Source organism: Lactuca saligna, chromosome 8, assembly GCF_052625555.1.
Source record: "Lactuca saligna cultivar CGN05327 chromosome 8, ASM5262555v1, whole genome shotgun sequence".
Taxonomy (NCBI): Eukaryota; Viridiplantae; Streptophyta; class Magnoliopsida; order Asterales; family Asteraceae; genus Lactuca; species Lactuca saligna.
This window is the reverse complement of record NC_136424.1, coordinates 9667417-9690510: the sequence shown is the minus strand read 5'-3', so window position 1 is coordinate 9690510 and position 23094 is coordinate 9667417. Positions and strand designations below refer to the sequence as shown.

General features: G+C 36.0%; 1 protein-coding gene across 1 annotated transcript; it reads right to left on the bottom strand.

Moving 5' to 3' along the window:
- Positions 1-1756: 1756 nt before the first annotated feature.
- On the bottom strand, positions 1757-7633 carry SMC2 (structural maintenance of chromosomes 2). Its single transcript, XM_078967494.1, has 15 exons — positions 7152-7633; positions 6308-6988; positions 5446-6235; positions 5240-5358; positions 5072-5163; positions 4301-4397; positions 4089-4205; positions 3774-3992; positions 3568-3708; positions 3147-3499; positions 2922-3015; positions 2596-2684; positions 2288-2513; positions 2114-2188; positions 1757-2024 (listed from the first exon to the last, which is right to left on the bottom strand). The coding sequence occupies exons 1-15, from the start codon at positions 7467-7469 to the stop codon at positions 1908-1910; spliced, it is 3528 nt and encodes a 1175-aa protein (XP_078823620.1). The 5' UTR covers positions 7470-7633; the 3' UTR covers positions 1757-1907.
- Positions 7634-23094: the final 15461 nt, after the last annotated feature.

The window sequence follows — 23094 nt, the reverse complement described above, 5'->3', positions numbered from 1 at the left end:
GTTTAAAAGGCAAAAGCGGGAAATTTTCGACATGAGTGGTCTTGGGAAACTGTCATACTATCTTGGAATGGAAGTTCAATAACACAAGAACATAATCTCTATTTGCCAAAGGAGGTATGCTCAAAAGATATTAAAGATAGTTGGCATGTCTGATTGCAACTTAGCAAAAAGTCCCATGGAACCGAAGCTTGACCTGACCAAAGATGAAGGAGTGCTAGTGAATGCTACACATTATCGCTGTCTCATTGGAAGTTTGCGATTATTTAACTCACACCAGACCAGACCTAAGTTATTCAGTGGGTGTCATTAGTAGATACATGGAGTCACCACGAGAAAGTCACCTCAAAGCAGTTAAGCAAATTATGCGATACATCAAAGGGACTATCAACTATGGGTTAGTGTATCGGAAGGGAGGAGATGGGAAGATACTCGGCTACAGTGACAGCAGCCACAATGGGGATCGTGAAGATGGGAAAAGTACATCTGGGATGGCATTTTATTTTTCAGGAAATCTAATCACTTGGTGTTCACAAAAACAACGAACAGTAGCTTTGTTGTCTTGCGAAGCCGAGTTTATGGCGGCGACTTCAGCAGCATGTCAAGCTTTGTGGTTACAGAGTTTATTGAAGTATCTGACAGGTTCTAAAGTAAGCTGTGTAAAGCTTCTCGTAGACAACAAATCCGCAATTGAGCTGATGAAGAACCCGGTATTCCACGGGAGAAGTAAACACATCAACACCCGATATCATTTCATTAGAGAATGTGTAGAAGAAGATTTCATTTGCGTTGAGCATGTAAGCGGGGAAGAACAAAAGGCAGATATCTTGACCAAAGCACTCCCACGAGTCAAATTTGTAGAAATGCGAAATTTGTTGGGTGTTGAAGACCTGAAGACATAAATCAAGATTAGGGGGGGGGGGGGGGGGGGGGAGGGGAGAATGTTGGAATTAATCCTGTTGTGGTTCATGTTTAACTCAGTTTTTAATGCATTAAAAATGAATAAGTGGTTACCATATTATTAACTAAATGTGGTTAACCAGGTAGTAAAGTATTTCAGTTTCAATTCTTAGTTTAAAACTTTTTATTTCAGCATTCAATGTAGTAGTCTATAAATGTTTGGATCTCTGTTTTACTTTTGACAGAACATTAGAATAAAAACTTCCAAAAGTTCTTCCAAGTGTGTGTACCTCTAATTCCTAATTTAGTTTGCATATTTTGAGTGTGTAGTTTGATATTTTGTTGTCTGGTTTCCAACATTGGCCACATGTTATTTTGAGTTTTTTTCAATTAAAATCTTCACATTGCATTTTATGGTTTTTTTTTCCATTTTATTAAATCTTCTAATTTCAAAAATTTTAAATTAAACTCTTATTAGTTTCCTATGTTTATTTATCTAAATTATTAGTTTAACTATAAAAGAAAAAAAAACAAAAAAAAAAAAAAAACACTTTAATTTTAATAATTCATTATTTTTCTAATTTTTCTTATAAATTCAAATTTCTCAAATTGATAACAATTTCATAGTTAAATTTTCTTTTAAATAAACTCATGTAATACATGAATGTTACACCTAATGTATATATATAAATATAGGATTTTTTGCTATTGCTGGGGATGCATGTATATCCTAATATTTTATTTAATGGATGAAGTAAACAAATCACAACATAGGCTTCATAGACAGATGAAAATGACTCAAAAACACAGAAAATCATATTCATATCGAAAGTGAAATTGAGAACAATACACAAAGTAATTTAGAAAGTAAATGGTTTTACACAAGAAGCCTTTAATACAAAATATATTACAAAGAAATTTGTTTTACACAACAAGCCATTGCATACATAACATTTAAGAAACATCCTCTAAAAACAAACAAACCACCATTTGAAAAAACAAACAAACAATCAACTCTTCTTTGATGCAACTGTTCTCTGAACAGTAGAAACACCATCCACGAATTTTGTACGAAAAAGCACATTCGCATTGTTGAACATCCCTTCTTTCAAGGAAACCACAATAAACTGTCACCACAAAAGAAAAAGGAAAAAAAACACACAAACATTAAGTTTACAACTAAATATTTTGTAAGTTTGATAAACAATATGTATACCTGAGAATGTGGAAAGTGGGCTTTGATCATCCGCCCAATGTTTTGTGTATGACTTAGATCAAGAGCGGCATCAACCTGGTCAACAGAACAGAGTCAGACATGTTTTTATTAAGATAAACAATAGTATATAAGTTATAATAATAATAGTATAAGAAAGGTGGAAAATAGAAATACCTCATCCAATATATAAAGTGGGGCTGGTTTGAAAAGAAGCAGTGCTAAAATTAAAGAAAGTGCAAGCAGAGATCTTTGTCCACCGCTAAGTTCTGATAACGACTGTTTCCAAACACCCCCAAATGCCACCCGCACTTCTAATCCATCCAAAAATGTCCCTCCCTCCGGTGGTTCTAGCTTTGCCATTGTTCCAGGTAACAACGTCGAAAATATAGATCCAAAATCACTGAAATTTTTTTTATTTTTTTTCACCTGTTACAAAATTATTTATAATCAATAAATTATTCAACTTCAAAAAACTTACTTACCTGTTCACTTTAACCCATGTCACTTTCAGCGTCTCCTTTTTCTTCTCATCAAGCTCTTCAATCACCAGCTTAATCTTTGACTTGTCGTTCTGTGTAAATAAAAAAAAAAAAAACGTTTAAGTAAATTACATTTCTGATCCCTGGGTTTAGCTGGTTTTTGCAATTCTGGTCCTAATTTAAGGTTTTTGGTCTATGTTCCAAGAAAATGACTATATTTATTTGGAACCAAAAATGCACAAGACAACTTTTCATGAGCAAAATTTTCAAAGATCATCTAAAGTAAAGGGACCAAAAATGTAATTTACTGAGAATAAAAATCCACCAACCTCAATAATGTTCTTCTTGGACATCAAGTCATTGTACTCGTCTTCTGCTTTCTCAAACATGGCCATAACTTTCTTGTTCACCCTCTTCTCAAGCCTTTAACAGAAAAAAGATAAATAATTTTTTCATACTCAAACAATTCACTTTAAGAATTTCTATAGCAATGAAAGTAGACTGCTATTTTTTTCAAAAAAAAATAATAATAAAGGGGGGATTGACTAATTTACCCTGCTTGTTCAGCCTGGAGACTTTCAAAATGTTCCCTTGCTTTATGTGGATCACGGGCTGTGAAATCATAATCACTTCCACTTCTTCCAAAAAGTTGTTTCTCAGAATTTATCCAAGAATTCTTCTCGATCAATCTATCAACCTTTGATGAACACTCTTTCTGTTCCATTTCCATACGTTTGACCTCATTTTCTAACTTTTTCCTCTCAAGATTTTTCTCACCCATTTTATTTCTAAGTTTTTGCTGATCTTTAAGAATACGACTGATTTGTGAGTCACACTCCTTCACCTTCTTACGCGCTGCATTTAGCTCTCGTTGTGCTTCACCATGTTCATCTTTCAATGAAATAACCTGCAAAAAAAAAATGTTATCTTTCATTGTGTCAAAAAAGAAACAAAAAGAAACTCAATAAAGTCAACCTTGGTCTTCAGTGCATCCACTTCAGTGGTCAACACACTGATCTGCTTCTCAAAAGAAACTAACTGATTCTCTAAAGACGCCTGTTCTTCTTTAACTGCCTCCGCTTCCATTATAAGCTTCTCCCTTTCATTTTCATGCCCCTATAAACAAAAGTTTATGTACTAAATGTCTATAAAAACTACATTATATTATATAATAAACATACCTTGAGGTCCTTTGCAGCTGACTGCATGTTTTTTTTCACATCCTTAATCTTTTTTTCTAAATCTTTGAGCATACGTTCCCGATTACTGGAATGGTCTTTAATTGACTTTTCAAGATTTGTCACTTCAGCTACACATTTTTTATAAAGTGCTTGCTTTTCATTAACAGCAGATTTAGCTTCTGCAAGCTCTTGCTCGATTCTTTTTACTGTTTCACTAAGCTACACCACACATAGATAAAAGTACAGAAACAAATTATAATGATGAATAAATAGAGATAGACCCCATAATTAATAACAAAAAAAAAAAGGTGAAACCTTATGATGCTCATTCTGCTCAGCTCTAGTTTGGAAGAGTGAAAGATCATAGGACTTAAGTTCTAATTGAGTCTTTAAGTCGTTATACTTTTTTTGAAGTGGAAGAAGTTCATTGATCTGGACATTCAAAGAAGACACAATGATGTTAGTTGATGTAATAGTCTAATACACATAATTAGACAATATCATGGAAAGCAACATTGAAGGTACACCTTTGATTCGATTTCTGATAGTCGTTTTTGATGTATTGATAATTCTGATTCAGCCTCTCCTAAAGCATGCAGTTGCCTTAATAGATCACCACCACCTCTGTTCATTAGAAAGTTATATTAGTAAAGATATTTACTACACTTTATAAAAAAACTTCAACATTTAAATAAGAGTAAATTGCAAGCTTAGTGGATGTGGTACATCAAAAGTTATAGTTTTCATTCTAGATGTTTAATTTGTTTAACGGATGGTCCTTGATACGAACCCATCCCATACTAGGCCCGTATCATGCCATAAGCCCAAGTGTAGAACTCACTCCCAAAAGCCAGCTTGTAGGAGGAGGGAACACTTAGACTTATAAGCCACCAACTTATAGTACTTTCGGCCGATGTGGGATCATAACAGTCCTAAAGCTTAGTCTTGTTGCAAGGTCAGGAGTTACATTAAATTAAAAGCAAAATGTCTATTTTGCCCCCATCTTCATCTTTTATAAATAAACCCCAAGAAAAAATCTAATTTTCTTTATCTTAAACTTTAAAAAGAAACCAAAACAAACAAAGAAAACTATAGCTAAGAAAATCAAAATCTGAATCAAAACAAACCCACGAATTCACCATTTTTATTTAAGTCAATTCATGATCATGCCAGTAATCGTTATTTCTTCTCTAAACTTCAAGATTTGTGCATTAAAATAATAGATAAAAGGTAAATAAATTCGTGAGTTTCATTTATATCGGATATTGCTTTTACAGAATTTGTGAAATGTTGCTTACTTGCGAGAACCACCAGTCAGGAGACCACTTGGTTGAAATATGTCACCTTCCAATGTCACACTAGGGGTGCTAACTTGGCGATTAAATGCAACCTGTTAAGATAGATAAAAGTCAATTTGGATTTCAAAAAGAAAATTGTTATGAAATTGAGTAAAAGTGAAAAGGTACCTCTTTTGCAGCATCACTGGTCTTACAGACAAAAGTTGCACCAAACACATATTCCATTGCAGTCTGGAGTTCATCATCATAGCCAACCAATGAAAGTGCCACCTCAGCATTGCCTTTACCTACCTGGAAAACGAAAAAGTTATCATGTGAAAGAAAATGAGAAATACAATTTAGATTATATAAGTAGTTCTATAAAAGCAAGAAACTTGCCAGTTTAGTAGCAGCAGTTTGAACTCTAGAAGGTACAGGATGGCTTTGGATTTTATTCAAAGGAATAATTGTCACTCTTCTTCTAAGATCACCATTTTGTAAAAGTTGTTTTCCTGTATTTTCAGTGTCCACCACAATATTAAACAACTTCCCACCTGCACAAACCTCCAATGCAGTCATAGTTGAGCTATCTTTAACTTTAATAAGCTTTGCAACCACGCCTTTGACTTTTGACCGGTCAAAGTTCTTCACAGGATCACGATAAGAGAACTCAATGTTCCCCAAACGTGAAGAAATCATTCGTATTTCCTCTTTTATCTTATGTACTGCTTCTGACTCCACCATTCGGTCCTTTTGTAAACCTTCCATCTGTCCTTCCTCATATGATAAAGATTTCAAAGCCTTTTCAACATTTTCTACATCTTTTTGTCTGATTTTGAGCTCTTTTTCAACAGAAACAGCTTCATCCCGCTTTGATAATAACTTAGCTGTGTTCTCTTTTAGCTCCTTTTCACCATGACTTATCTTTGTTTTCAACTGCTTCAACTCAGTTTCTGCCTTTCCAACTGCCACTTTGGCATCACCTAACTGATCTTCAAGACACTTCTCTTCATTACCACTGCTTTTACCAGCAACTACACCCTGATACTCTTTTTCATGTTCTTCTAAACTCTTTTTTAGCTCTTCAACTCTTTTCTTCAAATCAGCTGCTCCATCTTCTGCACTTTTTACAGCATTAGCTCTGTCTTCAACAGACTGCTTCAGTTCTTCAAGATTTTTTTCAATCTAACAACGTCAAAACATACAATGTTACATCTTTACGAAATTGAAAGAATAGAATTTACACAAAAATGATACCTTTGCAACATTCTTTTTCTCGGTGTTGAGATTGTCCTCTTGATTTTTCAAAACAGAAGTTTCTTTCACAAGATCACAAGAAATAGCATCAACTTTATCTGACAGAGCCTTAACCTCCCCACCCATGGTTGCATCTTTTTCAGCAGCTAACTTTGTTACATTTGCCTCCATTTCTTGTATCTCTGTTTGCATTGTCTCTGTATTACTGTCAATCTCAGTTATCTTGGCTTTTACCTCTTCAACACCATGAACTGCATTATCTCGAATTTTTTCTGCTTCTACATATTCATAAGCAATACAAAACCTTTTCAGTCTATCTAATTCTGCATTCCCATTGGACCATTGCATGTATTGCATTCGCTCTTTCCTTAGTTTTTCTAGTGCAGGGAGTATTTCCTGATCAAGAAGCTTGTTGATCTCATCAACTTTACCCTGCTTTTTCTCAAGGGTCTTCAAAGCAGCGTCTTTTTTGGTTTCATACATTCTTGTTCCAGCTGCTTCTTCAAGCATGGACAATATTTCAGGAGGTTTCATGTTTAACACCTTGGTAATGCGCCCTTGCATAATCAGAAAATGTGGATTGTTGACATTTAGCTGAACTGAGTGAAAAAGATTTTGCACTCGACTTGGTTGAGCAAGATGTCCATTGATCAAGTACTTGTTCCTCCCACCAACTACAATCTGTGACATCACAAAACGAAAACCCTCAAACTTATGTGCTAAAGTATCATCATTTTTTAATTTTAAAAATAAAAACTTATTTTTAAACATTCTGCAGTTTGTAAAATTCATTTCATGTTCGGTAGATACAAGAAAAAAAAAGTCACGAGTATATTGAAATTACCTGGCGAGTAACAGTAATTTCGGGGCAATCTTCGTATCCAAGTGGGCTTCTACTCCTATCGGAGTTATCAAACACAACCGACACGGTCGCCTTCGTGATACCAGCTTGTCCTTGCTTGTACACCAACTCCTGTAGATTCGAAGCTCGAACCTGCTGCAAGTTCGTTATACCTAACACGAAGCATATGGAATCGAGAATGTTCGATTTCCCGGATCCGTTTAATCCGGTTATGGCATTGAAAAAGGGATCGAAACCTGGAACAACTGTTCTTGTAGCGTATGATTTGAATCCCTCTAAACAAACCTCTTTGATGTGCATTGTGACCGTATAGAAACCCTAGAAACCTGAGGATCTTGGACGAAATTCAGTTAAGATCTGAAGTGGAATGTAGAAAAAACAACGGTTGTGAAGGAGGACAGAGGATTTTTCAGATTGAAACCCCCTTAAACTTGACAGACAATATGAAATTTGTGAATGACGGATTCCAAGAGACAAAAAATTGAAATCAATAAGGGTTTAGACGAAATGGCGGGAAAACTTTATTTTTCAAAACTTTCAATTTGTTCATAAATGGCCCATGTTAAGCCCACACACCTTTTTTTTTTTTAATAACAACACAACGATACCCTTTTCACCTAATAAGGGTCAGGTCAAATGCTTATCATTATAATGAATATAATCGTAACTTGAGTAAGGTGCTTTTTGTGTTTTCGAACCGAATATGTTTGAAGTCTACGAACCATCTTTGTAAGCCTCTATAGCATAAAAGGTAGACCAAACGGTTGCAGCATTTAATAAAAAGTATGCTTGTTTTTTAACGTCTGCAAATCGCTGCAGTAAGTTAAAGTAAGGTGCGAAGAGGTTTGAAACATTTGGTTTACTGCTACGTCACGCAGCACACGCGCAACAGTTCTTAAGTTAGAAGTTTTCTGAAAAACAAACAGATGCGAAGAGCCAAGTGGTTTTTCATAATACTTCTAACGTAAAAATTGTTGCGCGTGTGCTGCATGGTGCAGCAATAAGTGGTTTGAAGTGATTTTTTTTTTAAAAAAAAAACAAACAACACGTAAAACATCTTATGTTTATAATGACTATATTATATGAAATTATTATATGAAATTATTTAAGGGGTTTAATGGTTTAAATACTTTTCCAATCATATATAGTCATTATTTAAACTTAAAGAGTAAGGTAACAGCTTTTTTTATCCACCTAATCATATCAACAAGTTAACATGTGACATATTGCCGAAAAAACTTTGAAATGCCATTTCTTATGTTTTAGGCCCGCTATATGTAAACACTCCCTCATACTAATTGTTGCATTCATCTAAAAAATGGCACTCGTTCTAATCATTTCTCGGTGTCAGACTATCGTGGCCCTCTCTGATGATTTATTTGCTTAGTAGTACACATGTGAGGTTTCGATTTTCACATTAAAGCTTCTAAAAGTTGATGAGATAATGCCTTCATATTTCTCACCCTAGTAAATGATCCAGACCTTTAAATCATTAATTGTGATCATTTTCATGTATTGACCATGGGTGTTGATTTACTTGAGTCACGTGTATATTCGGTGGTACCATTGTGAGTTGTTGGAGTTATATAGATGTTTATTATCATTATAAACATCTTGAATCATTAGAAACATTGGGTTGAGCCGAAAATCAAGTTATGGGTCGAACATCACAACTTATGGGATCTTTTACCAAACATTGTCTTGTGTCGCAATAACGCCTAAATTTCATATCATTACTAATTCATGAGGATTATTGAGTTATTTTTATGCCATAACATTTACAATGCTTTGATTGAAGCTTTCAAACGTGTCAATCCGTTGATTTTGAGTGCCATGTGTGAAAAAATAAAAAGGGTTCCTCAAAATTTTGAATTAGAGATGGATTATCGATTGATTAGTCACAGATTGACGACAGATTGTTGACGAATTACAATGTGGATCCCTTCACGACATATGCTATGTGTGGTCACATACCTAACACCTCTTTAGGGTGAACCTTTATGAGACAATAAAATTATATTAATAATCAAATCCAGTAAACGTGTAACCATTAAATATGTGTAACACCGTTTTCCAAAATAGTTTGGTTGAGGGTTTAGAATGATCAAAGGTGAGGCTTAGAAAAAACCTTGTGTCACAACATGGTGAATGGAGAACCACAACGTGACATGCCAATTGGATGAACGTGTATCCGAGATAGCCATCACGACGTAACGAGGGGAAGGTCACGACATGACCGCAACAGCAGCCCAAACCCATGATCTTTTAGGTTTTCTTCCATATTAAAGCCCCTAAACTCAACGTTTAGGGCATATTCATCAACCTCCAACCCTTTCAACAAAACCCTAGACTTCATTGTTAAGTTCTTGAGCTTTTGGTGTGTTTTTGGTGTCTTAAAAGAGAAAGAAGCATCCTTGGTGCATATATCCAGCTTGCAAGCCTCTTCATAAACTTCTAACACATACTATAGACCATTATGAGTGTTCAAGGTCCAAACTTCTATGTTCCATGCTTCTATATCTAGGTTTTTTGTGCATTTTCTCCATGTTATAGAGATTTTGAGTGGATGGATTCCATAAAGTTGGCAACTTTATGGATCATTGAGGTACCTTTAAAGTTTAGTGTTCCAAATCTAAGATTTGGTTGGGTTTTGGCTCATGGATGAGATTTTTTACCTCATTTCCACCATTATTATGACTTAGCTTGGTGAAGGTCATATATTAGACATGTACGTCGTGACGTTTGAGATGAGTGTAAGGAAACCTTTTGGAGGAGATAAGTGTATGGCTTAATGGATTAAGGGTTTGATCCATTAAGTTGTCAAAAATCAGTTCCCACGACGTGACAATATGTCTGTCAAGCTGTGGCATTTGAGGGTCTCACAACTATTTTGTCTGGATGTTCCCACGATGTGGCCAAGAATCCTCCATGTCGTGGTGAGGGTTGACCATAGACTTTTGTTGATTGTTGATCGTTGATTTTTTTACCAGTTTGACCCTAGGTAAAACTTGAAGGATTTGGGTTATTAGTTAAGGTTCTACCTTGGTTTGGTGCTAGTCAGTTCGCGGGAGCGATCAATGCAGGGAGTGAGCAAGTTATCATGTTTCCTTAGGTCTTCGATTTAGGTGAGTTTCACATTACACTATGTATTACACTGTATATTATTGTATATTAGGATATAAGAGTAGTGGTATGCTGGTTAGAGTACCACTAGGTTGGTGATTGTCTAGTGGAGTGCCCTAAGGGATGTGTGTATTCACGTAGGATGACCTAAGTGATGGGTTTTATACAAACAATCATATGTGTGCATGCAACCCTAGATTTGGATCTATGTTTTCACTATTAGATACACAACTTTATGAACACAAGAAGAACCCTAGCATGCACCTAGGTATTTCGAAATCTATATAGTGAAAGGGATTACATACCTCTTGTTGTTATATTGTAATAACAACACAAGTCTTCAATCTCCTTGTCTTGGAAAGCAAGTACCACAAGTGTAATACCTCTAATGGCTCACAAACACCACAAGCAAATGGAGAGGCAAGAGAGAGAGAGAGAGAGTCAAAAATCGGCTCTAGGTCTTCTAGGGATCAAGTGGCCGATTTTCTAAGGCCTAAGGGGTCTTTATATAAGGTAAAGATTATGATTTCAGTTCTTATCCGTATCTGGTTACTTGCTCACCAAGCAGCCCATAAGATAAGCCTAGAATCCTTATCTTGGACAAATTCTAAGGCCTTATCACATTAAATTCGTCCACCCTATACTTGGGGCATCCAATGCCCTAATTTGTAACTATCACATAATTACAATTCAGCCCCTTTAGTTTAACTAATTACATTTGATCACAAAATTAATTCTTAATTAATTATTGACCAATATTAATTAAACAAATATGATTTCTCTTTTAATATATTATTATTATAATACATTAATAAATCATAATAACCTCTTTCTTTATTATTTCTCCAGTCAAGTTGCTTTGGTGAAGACAACCCAAAAAGATCATACACAACCGGGTCAAGTACTTACCAAATATTGTTACGGGCTTAGACACTAATCCAACAGTCTCCCAATTGGATAAGTCTAGTAACCACAAATGCAAGTATAACTCGATTAGCAATCATAACTATCAAAGACGTTGTCGAACTCTGATCTCATCAGCAACATGTCCTTTAGATAAGGGATCGTACAGTCCTCTGTTTTAGATATCATACAGACAATCTCATGGAACATAGTCATACTTATTGTCCAGCAGTTTGTTTTCTCGATCTCATATTTATTTGACATAGAACTTAATTGAACGCATCAATTCATTCCTGACCGGCCCCGACACATAAGTCAAATCAAATAATCGAGGAGCCCTGATATCGCTTTTACCCTCTTAGGATAAAAGAAACGGATAAACTTTTACTTATATGCATTTACTATTCACTAATCAAATTATACACAACAATGTGTTTTATGACATCTAGTTATTGATGCGTTTTCGCATTATCAATACCTAATCAATTAGCAAACAATAAATCATATATCTTGGTTTTAAGATCATATGATATTATTGGAACGCCCATGATTTATGCTAGACATATTCTATAAAATATGTATTTACGTCGATTGACAAATGTAAACTTCTTGTGAATAAACAAAATAAAAATTATTCAAATATAAGACGTGTGCTTTATATATGTATATTTGTATAAATCTTTATATTAAAATTATCGAAGTGCAATAAAATAATATTATATTTTACGAGTTATGGTTTCAACAACGTATTTAATTATTATAATAATAAAATGTTATATATATATATATATATATATATATATATATATATATATATATATATATATATATATATTAAATATATAATATCCTTATTTCAATTAATATAAATATAATTTTCATGGTTTTGAAAATAAGAAATATATATCGATATATTAATTTGTTTGGTTATATATATATATATATATATATATATATATATATATATATATATATATATATATATATATATATATATGGCCAACGTATATTAGATTGGTTTAAATGGTTTGTATTTCATTCTATTTTAATGGCTAGTTATAAAACATGTGGGCATCAGAAACAATCCATATATTCAAGTTATTGGAAGTGGATAAAAGTTTGACAAATTTAGTCAAAGAATTATGGATATTTATTGCTATACATATGTGTCAAAAATTTATAGTTTGCTTCGTGCCAAAGAATACGGTGTACATATGTGTCAAAATTTTAAGATACATGTTCATTTTTAGAGAATGACGATGCATGAATAAATTTATTATAAATAGTCTCTTTTTTTATGATGTTTAAATCACACGTTTTATCATCCTGAAAATGGAATAGAGATTGTGTATAACAACACAATACTTTAAGAGATTAAGGTATCACATTGAAAACTACTTGGAAGTAAGATATATATATTCGTTGTATAAGGTGAGTGCATAATTACTTTCATCTTACACATAGATATAAAGTATTTTATGTAAATTACGTGCTATGTGTACATATTGTCTGAATACTTGTTGTCTATGCCGATGAACGATATTTATACATGTTTTAAATGATTTAAATTGTTTATGTATTTTATATCTACAAGTATGTTGGGGTAAAACATTGGTAGATGTAATAGACGATGTGTGATAAAAAGATGAAAGGCCTCGATGTTATTGTTGATTTTGTCATCTAGCGGAGTATAGATGACGACCACTGACTCTTCTAGACAGTCCAGTGGAACGCTAGCATGCTTGCAACCTGTAGGTGTTTGTAAACGATGTGTTCACCGGTGTACTCCATCCCCCACATGGTTGCCTTAAGGACATTTATTACTGAGGAATCCCATTAGCAGTAGTGTCCATCCCGATGATGATCATTAGTCTAGGTCCCTTATAATAGGTGTTTTAGGGACGTAAAGTAAGGATAACGAGAACGGGTAATCGGGTTATTGTTGGTTGATGAAATTAAATAACTTAGTTATTGTGGGTTGAAATCCTTATGTGCTCACCAGGATCCCAAGCCTAACCCACTCAGTTTCATGTACTACAGGTAGTGGCGCTCGAGCATTGATGTGATGTTTTGGATGAGGGATTACAGATATAGGCATGTAGATATGAAATAATGTTGTAAGGCTTATATTGTACTGTTTATGCTTTTGATCTATAGTGAAAATGACATCGCGAGTCGTTTAATGAAATACATTTGTTTGGAGATGCTTTTGATAAATCTTTATCATATTTTGTTTTGGGACATATTCCGCAACACTTTTATTTAAAATGTTACTCTGATTTTCAAACAAGCATAAACAAAATCGGTCTTTTCTGGCCGTGAAAATGGGGATGTCACAGTTGGTATCGGAGCATTAGTTTAAGCGAACTAGGATTTTGTAGGATTTCTAGACTTAAAATTAGAATGCTACGTGATGATTGTGAGGTGTGAGCACTAGCTTATTTTAGGTATTATGCATAAAATGCTTTTTATATGCTAAATGCTTTGTGCCTAATATGTTGTTATTTGTTCGGATCTATGGTCCATTGCCGACCGGATTTGGAAACCTTATGTGTTTAGGATTCTAAACGTACGACTACGATATAAAAACTAGCATGTAAACGTTTCGGAGAGATAAGGATGATTTAAACATCTATCCTGAATAAAGAACTAAATTCACCTTATTCGGTGTATAGATCAAGATGGAAAGAACCCACAGTGGAGCTGGGAATGCAAATGGGAATAGGAATCAACCCCCAATGATTCAGCAAATACATGTTGTAGCGGTTGCTCCCGAACCAGTCACCATGGATGGAGTACAAGCCATGATTCGGGCTATGTTAGCAGAACAAAGGGAGGAAATGAGGCAGATGTTTCATGAAAATAGGGACGAAGCTACCATACCAATCGTAGAGCCCGACCTGATTCTCGAGCAATCTGAGGAAGGGAACTATAGTCGCCATGTGAGTCAAGTTGGGACTCAAGGAGAATGAAGGAACGACCCGGAGAGGAGAAACGACAAGGATGGACGGATGTATAAGAATTTCTTGGGTGCCAAGCCACCAAGTCTCTCAAGAAGCCCAAAGCCTATTGAGATTATGGATTGGATCTCCGAAACGGAGATGGTGTTCGAGAGTTGCAGTTGTAGCGAGAAACAAAAGACTGTCTTTGCAGTTAGGCAACTGAAGACCGAAGTCTTGAGCTGGTGGAAACTATTGGCAGATACAATGCCATGAGGAGAAGCCTGAAAATATCGTGGGAAGAGTTCTTGGAACAACTGAAGATGCAGTACTGCTCAAAGATAGATCTGATTGATTTGAACAATGAGTTCCTAAACTTGAAGAAGGGAAGGATGAGGGTTGACTACTATGCTACAACATTCACTGAGAAGATGAAGTTATTTTCATACCTGGTGCTAATCGAACTCTCCAAAATTGATAGGTTTGCAAATGGACTGCCAGCCGACATTGGCCCAACAGTCAAGATGGCAACCACTTTGAAATCAACTATTCGAGCAGCTAAGAATGTGGAGACCCAACAGAAGGAAAGGGGTCTGGAAAGGGTTGAGGTTGGTGAGAAAAAGAAAATTGACGGATCCTCGAGGTCCGGTAAGAAGAGTAAATTCTCGAAGTCTGGTTCGAGGGGAAGTGAATCAAAATGGTGCGACAAATGCAAGAAGAAGCACCAAGGAAAATGTGGCGGAGGGGTCACCTGTTTCAAGTGTGGAAAGCCCAACACTATGCCAACGAATGCACGTTCACTAAGAAGGTATGTTATGAGTGCAACGAGGAAGGGCACATTTTGAGGGATTGCCCGAAGAAGAAGGAGGCAGGAAGACCCAACATTCCACCGAAACCGAAAGGGAAGAGCCTTCCAGATGACGATTGAGGCTGCAAAGGAGGCAACAGACGTCACTTCAGGTACCTTTCTTGTAAATGGTTTGCCTGCCAATATACTGTTTGATTCCGGAGCAAACTACTCCTTTATGTCACATAAGTTTGGTGGGAAACTAGCACTACCTGTAGAAAAAATTAATAATGCCCTGATTGTAGAAGTTGCTAGTGGCAAGTTCGTACCTGTTAGTAATCGTATTAAGAATGTAGTCATCGACATAAATGGAAATGAATTCCACGAAGAGTTGTTGCCCATAGAGTTGAGCAGTTTTGACATCGTTTTGGGAATGGATTGGCTTAGCACCAATGATGCCGAGATATTATGTCGAAAGAAGATAGTTAGGGTAAATCCCCTGGAAAGGATTCATTTATGGTGTACAAGGACAAACGCAAAGTGAATTCTGAAACCATCTCCCTGCTGAAATCCAAAAAATGTTTGTCCAAAGGATGTGCATCATATTTGGCATTTGTGATCGATGCTAAGAAGGAAAAGAAGGAGGTGCAGAACATACCGGTCGTGTGTGATTATCCGGAGGTCTTTCTCGAAGATATTCTTGGATTACCACCTGATAGACAAGTAGAGTTTCGAATAGACTTGTTACCAAGAACGACACCAATAGCAAAGACACCTTACCGATTAGCAGCGATGGAGATGAAGGAGCTTATGACACAACTTCAGGAATTATTGGATAAAGGTTTCATTAGACCTAGTTCATCACCCTAGGGAGCTCCGATGTTATTCATTAAGAAGAAGGACGGAAGCATGAGAATGTGTATAGACTACCGACAGCTGAACAAGCCAACGGTGAAGAACAAGTATGCATTGTCGAGGATTGATGACCTATTCGATCAGCTGCAAGGTTCGAGCTACTTCTCAAAGATCGATATTAGGTCAAGATATCATCAACTGAAGGTAAGAGAATAGTATATTGAGAAAACTGTGTTAAGAACGAGATATGTACACTACAAATTCTTGGTTATGTCGTTTGGACTGACCATTGCTCCAGCAGCATTCATGGATTTGATGAATAAGGTTTGTAAACCATTTCTCGATAAATCCGTGATAGTGTTCATTGACGACATTCTCATCTACTCGAAAAACTAGGTGGAGCACGGCAAGCATCTACGGGAAGTATTAGAAGTGCTGAAGAAGGAGAAACTGTATGCAAAGTTCTCCAAGTGTGATTTTTGGATCCGAGAAGTCCAATTCTTGGGTCATGTGGTTAACCAATAAGGGATAATGGTTGACCTTGCAAAGATCGAAGCTGTGATGAAGTGGGAACGACCAAAAAGTCCCACAGAGATTTGAAGCTTTTTGGGATTAGCTGGATATTACCGAAGGTTTATCCAAGACTTTTCTTCGATAGCTTCTCCATTGACAGCTTTGACCTACAAAGGAGCTACTTATACATTGAGGGAGAAGCACGAAGAAGCGTTCGAGAAGCCGAAGAAGAAATTGTGTAAAGCACCAATTCTTTCTCTACCTGATGGAGTTGAAGACTTCGTGGTCTATAGTGACGCATCTGGAGTCGATTTGGGTTGTGTTCTGACCCAAAGAGAAAAAGTGATAGCATACGCATCTCGACAATTGAAGGAGCACGAAAAGAACTACCCCAATCATGATTTGGAGTTGGCAGCGGTAGTATTTGCCCTAAAGCTATGGAGGCATTACCTCTATGGCAGGAAGTGCAAGCTTTTCACTGATCATAAGAGTCTCCAATATCTCTTTAATCAGAAGGAATTGAACATGAGACATCGACACTGGCTAGAGCTACTCAAGGACTACGACTGTGAGATAATTTACCACCCCAGTAAAACAAATGTCGTTGATGATGCTTTCAGTCGGAAATTCAACCTTGAAAGGAAAAGGCCAAGGGCATTAGCTCAAGAAGAAGCTTTAGAGAAGAATGACCGTAAGGAAGAACGTTTGGGCAAAACATTAGTGTTCGGTACAAATAGTCAAGGGCTGAAGGTATTTCAAGATCGGATTTGGGTACCTAAGACGGGAGGAATAAAATATCTTCTGATGGAAGAAGCGCACAAGACCATGTACTCGATTCATCCTGGTAGCAGTAAAATGTATAGGGACCTGAAACCCTACTACTGGTGGCCGACGATGAAGCTCAATGTTGCAAAGTATGTGGGCGAGTGTGTGACATGTGCGAGAGTTAAGGCACAACATCAGAAACCGTGTGGGAATTTAGAACCTTTACCTGTACCCATGGGTAAATGGGAAGACATCACCATGGATTTTGTAACTAAACTACCCATAACAAAAAACGGTCACAACATGATTTGGGTGGTTATGGATCGTTTCACTAAGAGTGCACGCTTCATAGCAGCCAACGAGAAGTGGTCTATGGATAAGCTCGCAAATGCTTATGTGAAGGAGATAGTAAGACTTCATGGTGTTCCTCTTTCGATTGTATCGGATTGTAATTTCACGTCAAGGTTCTGGAGAAGTATACAGGAGGAATTGGGTACGAAGTTGTGTTAGAGTACAGTTTACCATCCGCGGACTGATGACCAGAGCGAAAGAATGATTCAAACACTGGAAGATATGCTAAGAGCATGTACCCTATAGTTCCAAGATAACTGGGATGAGCACTTACCTCTAGTAGAATTTTCCTACAACAACAGTTTCCACTCGTGCATCAAAATGGCACCCTACCAAGTTTTGTATGGACAAAAGTGTCGAACGCCGTCATGTTGGCTTGAAGCTGGAGAAAAGCAGTTTATGGGACCCGAAATAGTCCATCAGACTGCTGAAAAGTTGAAAGGATTAAGGAAAGGATGTTAGCAGCTCAAGAACGTCAAAATAGCTATGCTGACAAGAAAAGACAACCGATATCATTCGAGGTTGGTGATTCGGTTTTGCTTAAAGTCTCACCATGGAAGGGACTTATAAGAGTCGAGAAACGAGGAAAGTTGAGTCCAAGGTTTATTGGACCGTTTAAAGTTCTTTAAAGGATTGGGAATCAAGCTTACAAGCTAGAACTACTAAAAGAACTAGATGGTATTCATAATACTTTCCATGTGTGTTATTTAAGGAAGTTCACGGGAGATGTTCCCGATATAATTCTAATTTCCGAATTAAGGTTGGATGAAAGCAAGAGGTTAATTGAAGAACTAGATACAATCGTTGACCGTAAGACGAAAATGTTGCAACGTAAGATGGTCGAATTAGTACTAGTGCGATGAAAACATACGAATGGGCCGAACCTCACTTGGGAGACAGAAAGTGATATGAGAAGTCGCTATCCTCTTCTATTTACTAATGCATGATTCCGGGACGGAATCATACTAAGAGGGAGATAATTGTAACTCCCATGATTCCTGCTAGACATATCCTATAAAATATGTATTTACGTCGGTCGATAAATGTAAACTTCTTGTGAGTAAACAAAATAAAAATTATTCAAATATAATACACGTGCTTCATATATGTATGTTTGTATAAATATTTATATTAAAATTATCGAAGTGCAATAAAATAATATTATATTTTTACGAGTTATGGTTTCGACAACATATTTAATTATTATAATAATAAAACGTTTATATATATTTATATATTAAATATATAATATCCTTATTTCAATTAATATAAATATAATTTTCATAGTTTTGAAAATAAGAAATATATATCGATATATTAATTTTCTTGGTTATTCATATTTTATATATATATATATATATATATATATATATATATATATATATATATATATATATATATATATGGCCAACGTATATTAGATTGGTTTAAATAGTTTGTATTTCATTCTATTTTAATGGCTAATTATAAAACATGTTTGGCATAAGAAACAATCCATATATTCAAGTTATTTGAAGTGGATAAAAGTTTGACAAATTTAGTCAAAGAATTATGGATATTTATTGCTATACATATGTGTCAAAAATTTACAGTTTGCTTCGTGCCAAAGAATACGGTGTACATGTGTCAAAATTTTAAGATGCGTGTTCATTTTTTAGAGAATGACGATGCATGAATAAATCTAGTATAAATAGTCTCTTTTTTTTATGAAGTTTAAATCACACGTTTTATCATCCTTTATCATCCTGAAAATGGAATAGAGATTGTGTATAACAACACAATATTTTAAGAGATTAAGGAATCACATTGAAAACTACTTGGAAGTGAGATATATATTCGTTGTATAAGGTGAGTGTATAGTTACTTTCATCTTACACATAGATATGAAGTATTTTATATAAATTACATGCTATGTGTACATATTGTCTAAATACTTGTCGTCTATGCCGATGAACGATATTTATACATGTTTTAAATGATTTAAATTGTTTATGTATTTTATATCGACAAGTATATTGGGGTAAAACATTGGTAGATGTAATAGACGACGTGTGATAAAAAGATGAGAGGTCTCGATGTTATTGTTGATTCTATCATCTAGCAGAGTATAGATGACGACCACAGACTCTTCTAGACAGTCCAGTGGAACGCTAGCATGCTTGCAACCTATAGGTGTTTGTGAACGATGTGTTCACCGGTGTACTCCACCCCCACATGGTTGCCTTAAGGACATTTATTACTGAGGAATCCCATTAGTAGTAGTGTCTATCCCGATGATGATCCTTAGGCTAGGTCCCTTATGATAGGTGTTTTAGGGACGTAAAGTGAGGATAACTGGAACGGGTAATCGAGTTATTGTTGCTTGATGAAATTAAATGACTTGGTTATTGTGGGTTGAAATCCCTATGTGCTCACCAGGATCCCAAGCCTAACCCACTCAGTTTCATGTACTACAGGTAGTGGCGCTCGAGCATTGATGTGATGTTTTGGATGAGGGATTACAGATATAGGCATGTAGATATGAAATAATGTTGTAAGGCTTATATTGTACTGTTTATGCTTTTGATCTATAGTGAAAATGACATCGCGAGTCGTTTAATGAAATACATTTGTTTGGAGATGCTTTTGATAAATCTTTATCATATTTTGTTTTGGGACATATTCCGCAACACTTTTATTTAAAATGTTACTCTGATTTTCAAACAAGCATAAACAAAATCGGTCTTTTCTGGCCGTGAAAATGGGGATGTCACAATTATCGTCTTGCGATCACTCGTGATAGTGATTCTAGCAAGCGCTGGTTTATTTTAATGCTCAAAACTTATTCATAAGCACTCATGAACGCTGTAACAAACCTTTGTTATGTCTAATACCTTTCAGACAATTAACACACCAATTCATGACAATATTCATTCATACCTACTTCCAACATATGAACGACTGTGGACCGTTTGAATAATTCGATTATTCTTAATTAACTCAATTATTCAGGAAGTCAAAACATGCAAAGCAGAATAACAGTTAAACAATCAACATAAGACAATGACTATACTTATAAATAATACTCCTTTATTTAATCATCAAATGTCAATTACATTTATCTATTACATGTTTCTAAAATATCTAATCCAAACTAATATCGTCCTTCAACCCAATGCTCCTAGCTTGCTGCAAGTGCTTAACCCTACTCAGTCCCTACGTAAGCGGATCTGCTGGGTTATCCTCTAACGATATTCTCTTAACTACAAGGAGTCCTTCTTCTACCCGATGTCTAATAAATTGATATTTTCTGTCGAGATGTCGAGATCTACCATGATCTCTCGGTTCCTTGGTCAAGGCGACCACTCCTTCATTATCACAGAAAATTTCCATAGGTTCAATTATGGCAGGTTGTAACGCCCGTGTTTCTGGGCTTGCCATTTTTAGCAATGTAATAGTCTAGGTTAACCTTTGTAACTCAACTTGAAATAGTAAGAATGTATTATTTGTGAATTATGTGAATTATGTGATTTATGTGTTTATTTTCTTGATTTTTATAATTTAATGAATTAAGAATGAAATAAGCGTCAAAATTAAAGTGTGAGATACGCCCGATATCTTTGCATAAAGTTTTAGTGGTCGAAACAAGGATTTCGGAGATATAAGGAATGCCAAAATCCGAGTTATAACGAAGAAGTTATGACCTGTCGAAGTTTCGAGACAGAACCGGCACGACGCCGAGTAACGTAAAATATGAATTTAAGATAGAACGATATTTAGCCTTAGCGATCTAAACGAAAGTCGTAGATTTCGTTAAACCGAGAGCGTGCATAAAAGGAACGCCCAAATCTGACTTCGTATGAGGAAGTTATGATTTTCTGAAGTTTCGACGTGGCAGTATGCAGCCCGAATACTCGATTTGAGATCGAGCGGTTTTTAGCTGAAACAATCTAAATGAGAATCGAAGATCTTGTTGTTAGTAGCGAAGTAATGAAAAGTTAGGCGAGAACGGACGTCAGACGAAGAAGTTATGAATTTATAACGAAGTTTTTCTGTCCCGGCCTTCTAAAAATAAATAATAAAAATAAAAGTGAAAATTAGCCGACGGAGTCTAAATGAAAGTTGTAGAGTACGGTCTGACCTTCGCGTGGATATAAAGAACGTCGAAAACGGAGCTCGTATGCGAAAATTACGCAATTTAGAAGTTTGACAAGTCAATTACGCCCCGCGTACTCAGTCGGTTGCAACTTGTCTGACCAATACTCGAGTGCCACTAGTCGACGCACGCAGTGACGTCAAAATACGCCCCGCGTAACCCGAGTACGCCCCACGTACTGAGTACGCCCCGCGTAATTTGAGTACGCCCCGCGTAATCCCAAACCCAGCAGCCTATAAATAAAACTCGAATTCAGCCATTTTCTCTTGTTCAAACTCTTCTTTCTCTCTAAGTTTTGCCTCGTTTTGCGTGTCGTTTATACCCCGAAGCCCCGGTAATATTCTTGAGCCCCGAAGCAAGATCCGAAGCCCCGAGAATCCCGAAGAGCGTTATTCCCGAGCCGAAACGCTGCCCGCGAGGAGCCCGGTTTTGTGAAGATCTTCCAGATCTACGGAGAAACACCTCTTCTGCAAGCCGTAGTGCTGCCCGATCATCTTCTGATCAAGTGAGTGTGTAGTTACTTTCATTCCAACACAATATTATGAAGTATTTCCTATAAAATACGTGTTATGTGTATATACTTGGTTGTTATACGTGTGAGTGTATATTCACTCTCTTCTATCTTATAGATCTGAAGTATTCTCTATGAAATACGTGTTATGTGTGTATGCCTCATCTGTTATGTGAAAAATGTTTTGATTGAGCATGCTATACAGGTTTTGAAACTACGTATAAAAATGTATATTTTATCTACTAATATGTTGGGTAGAATATGGGTAGATAGTTGGTGTGTAATAAACAGATGAGAGGCCTCGATGTTGTTTTGATCCAGTCATCTAGCGGAATTTAGATGACGACCATGGACTTTTCTAGATAGTCCAGTGGAACGCTAGCAGGCTCATAACCTGTAGGTGTTAATGAACTTGGGTGTTCATTCGCTGTATTCCATCCCCCCCATGGTTGCCTTATTTGACTTATATTGCTGAGGAACCCCCGAAGCATGTGTAGTCGCCCCGATGAAATATTCTTAGACTAGGTCCCTTGTGATAGTTATTTTAGGGACATAAAGTGAGAATAACGGGAATGGGTAACTGGGTTATTGTTGGTTGATAATAATTAATTAAATTATTTATTGTTGGTTGAAAACTCTACATGCTCACCAGGCTCCCAAGCCTGACCCACTCAGTTGATTCATTTTACAGGAAGTGGCGCAAGAGCTTAAGATGGGCGAACATCAAGTTGTTTTGTTTACAAGTCTGCATATGTATATATTTGTTGAAAGACTTGTAATGCTATCGTTTATGCTTTATGATCTGTATCGGAACATGACATCCCGACTTTTGATTATGAAATGAAATCATATTTCTTTATGAAATGTTTTGATAAATATCTATTTTATCATGTTTTGTTTTTGGGAACAAATTCCGCATCTCTTTTAAAATTAAAAGGACTTACTCTGAAAATTATTTTTAAAAAGTATAAATGAAATCGGTCTTTTCTGGCCGAGATTTTGGGGATGTCACAGTTGGTATCAGAGCATTAGTTTAAGCGAAC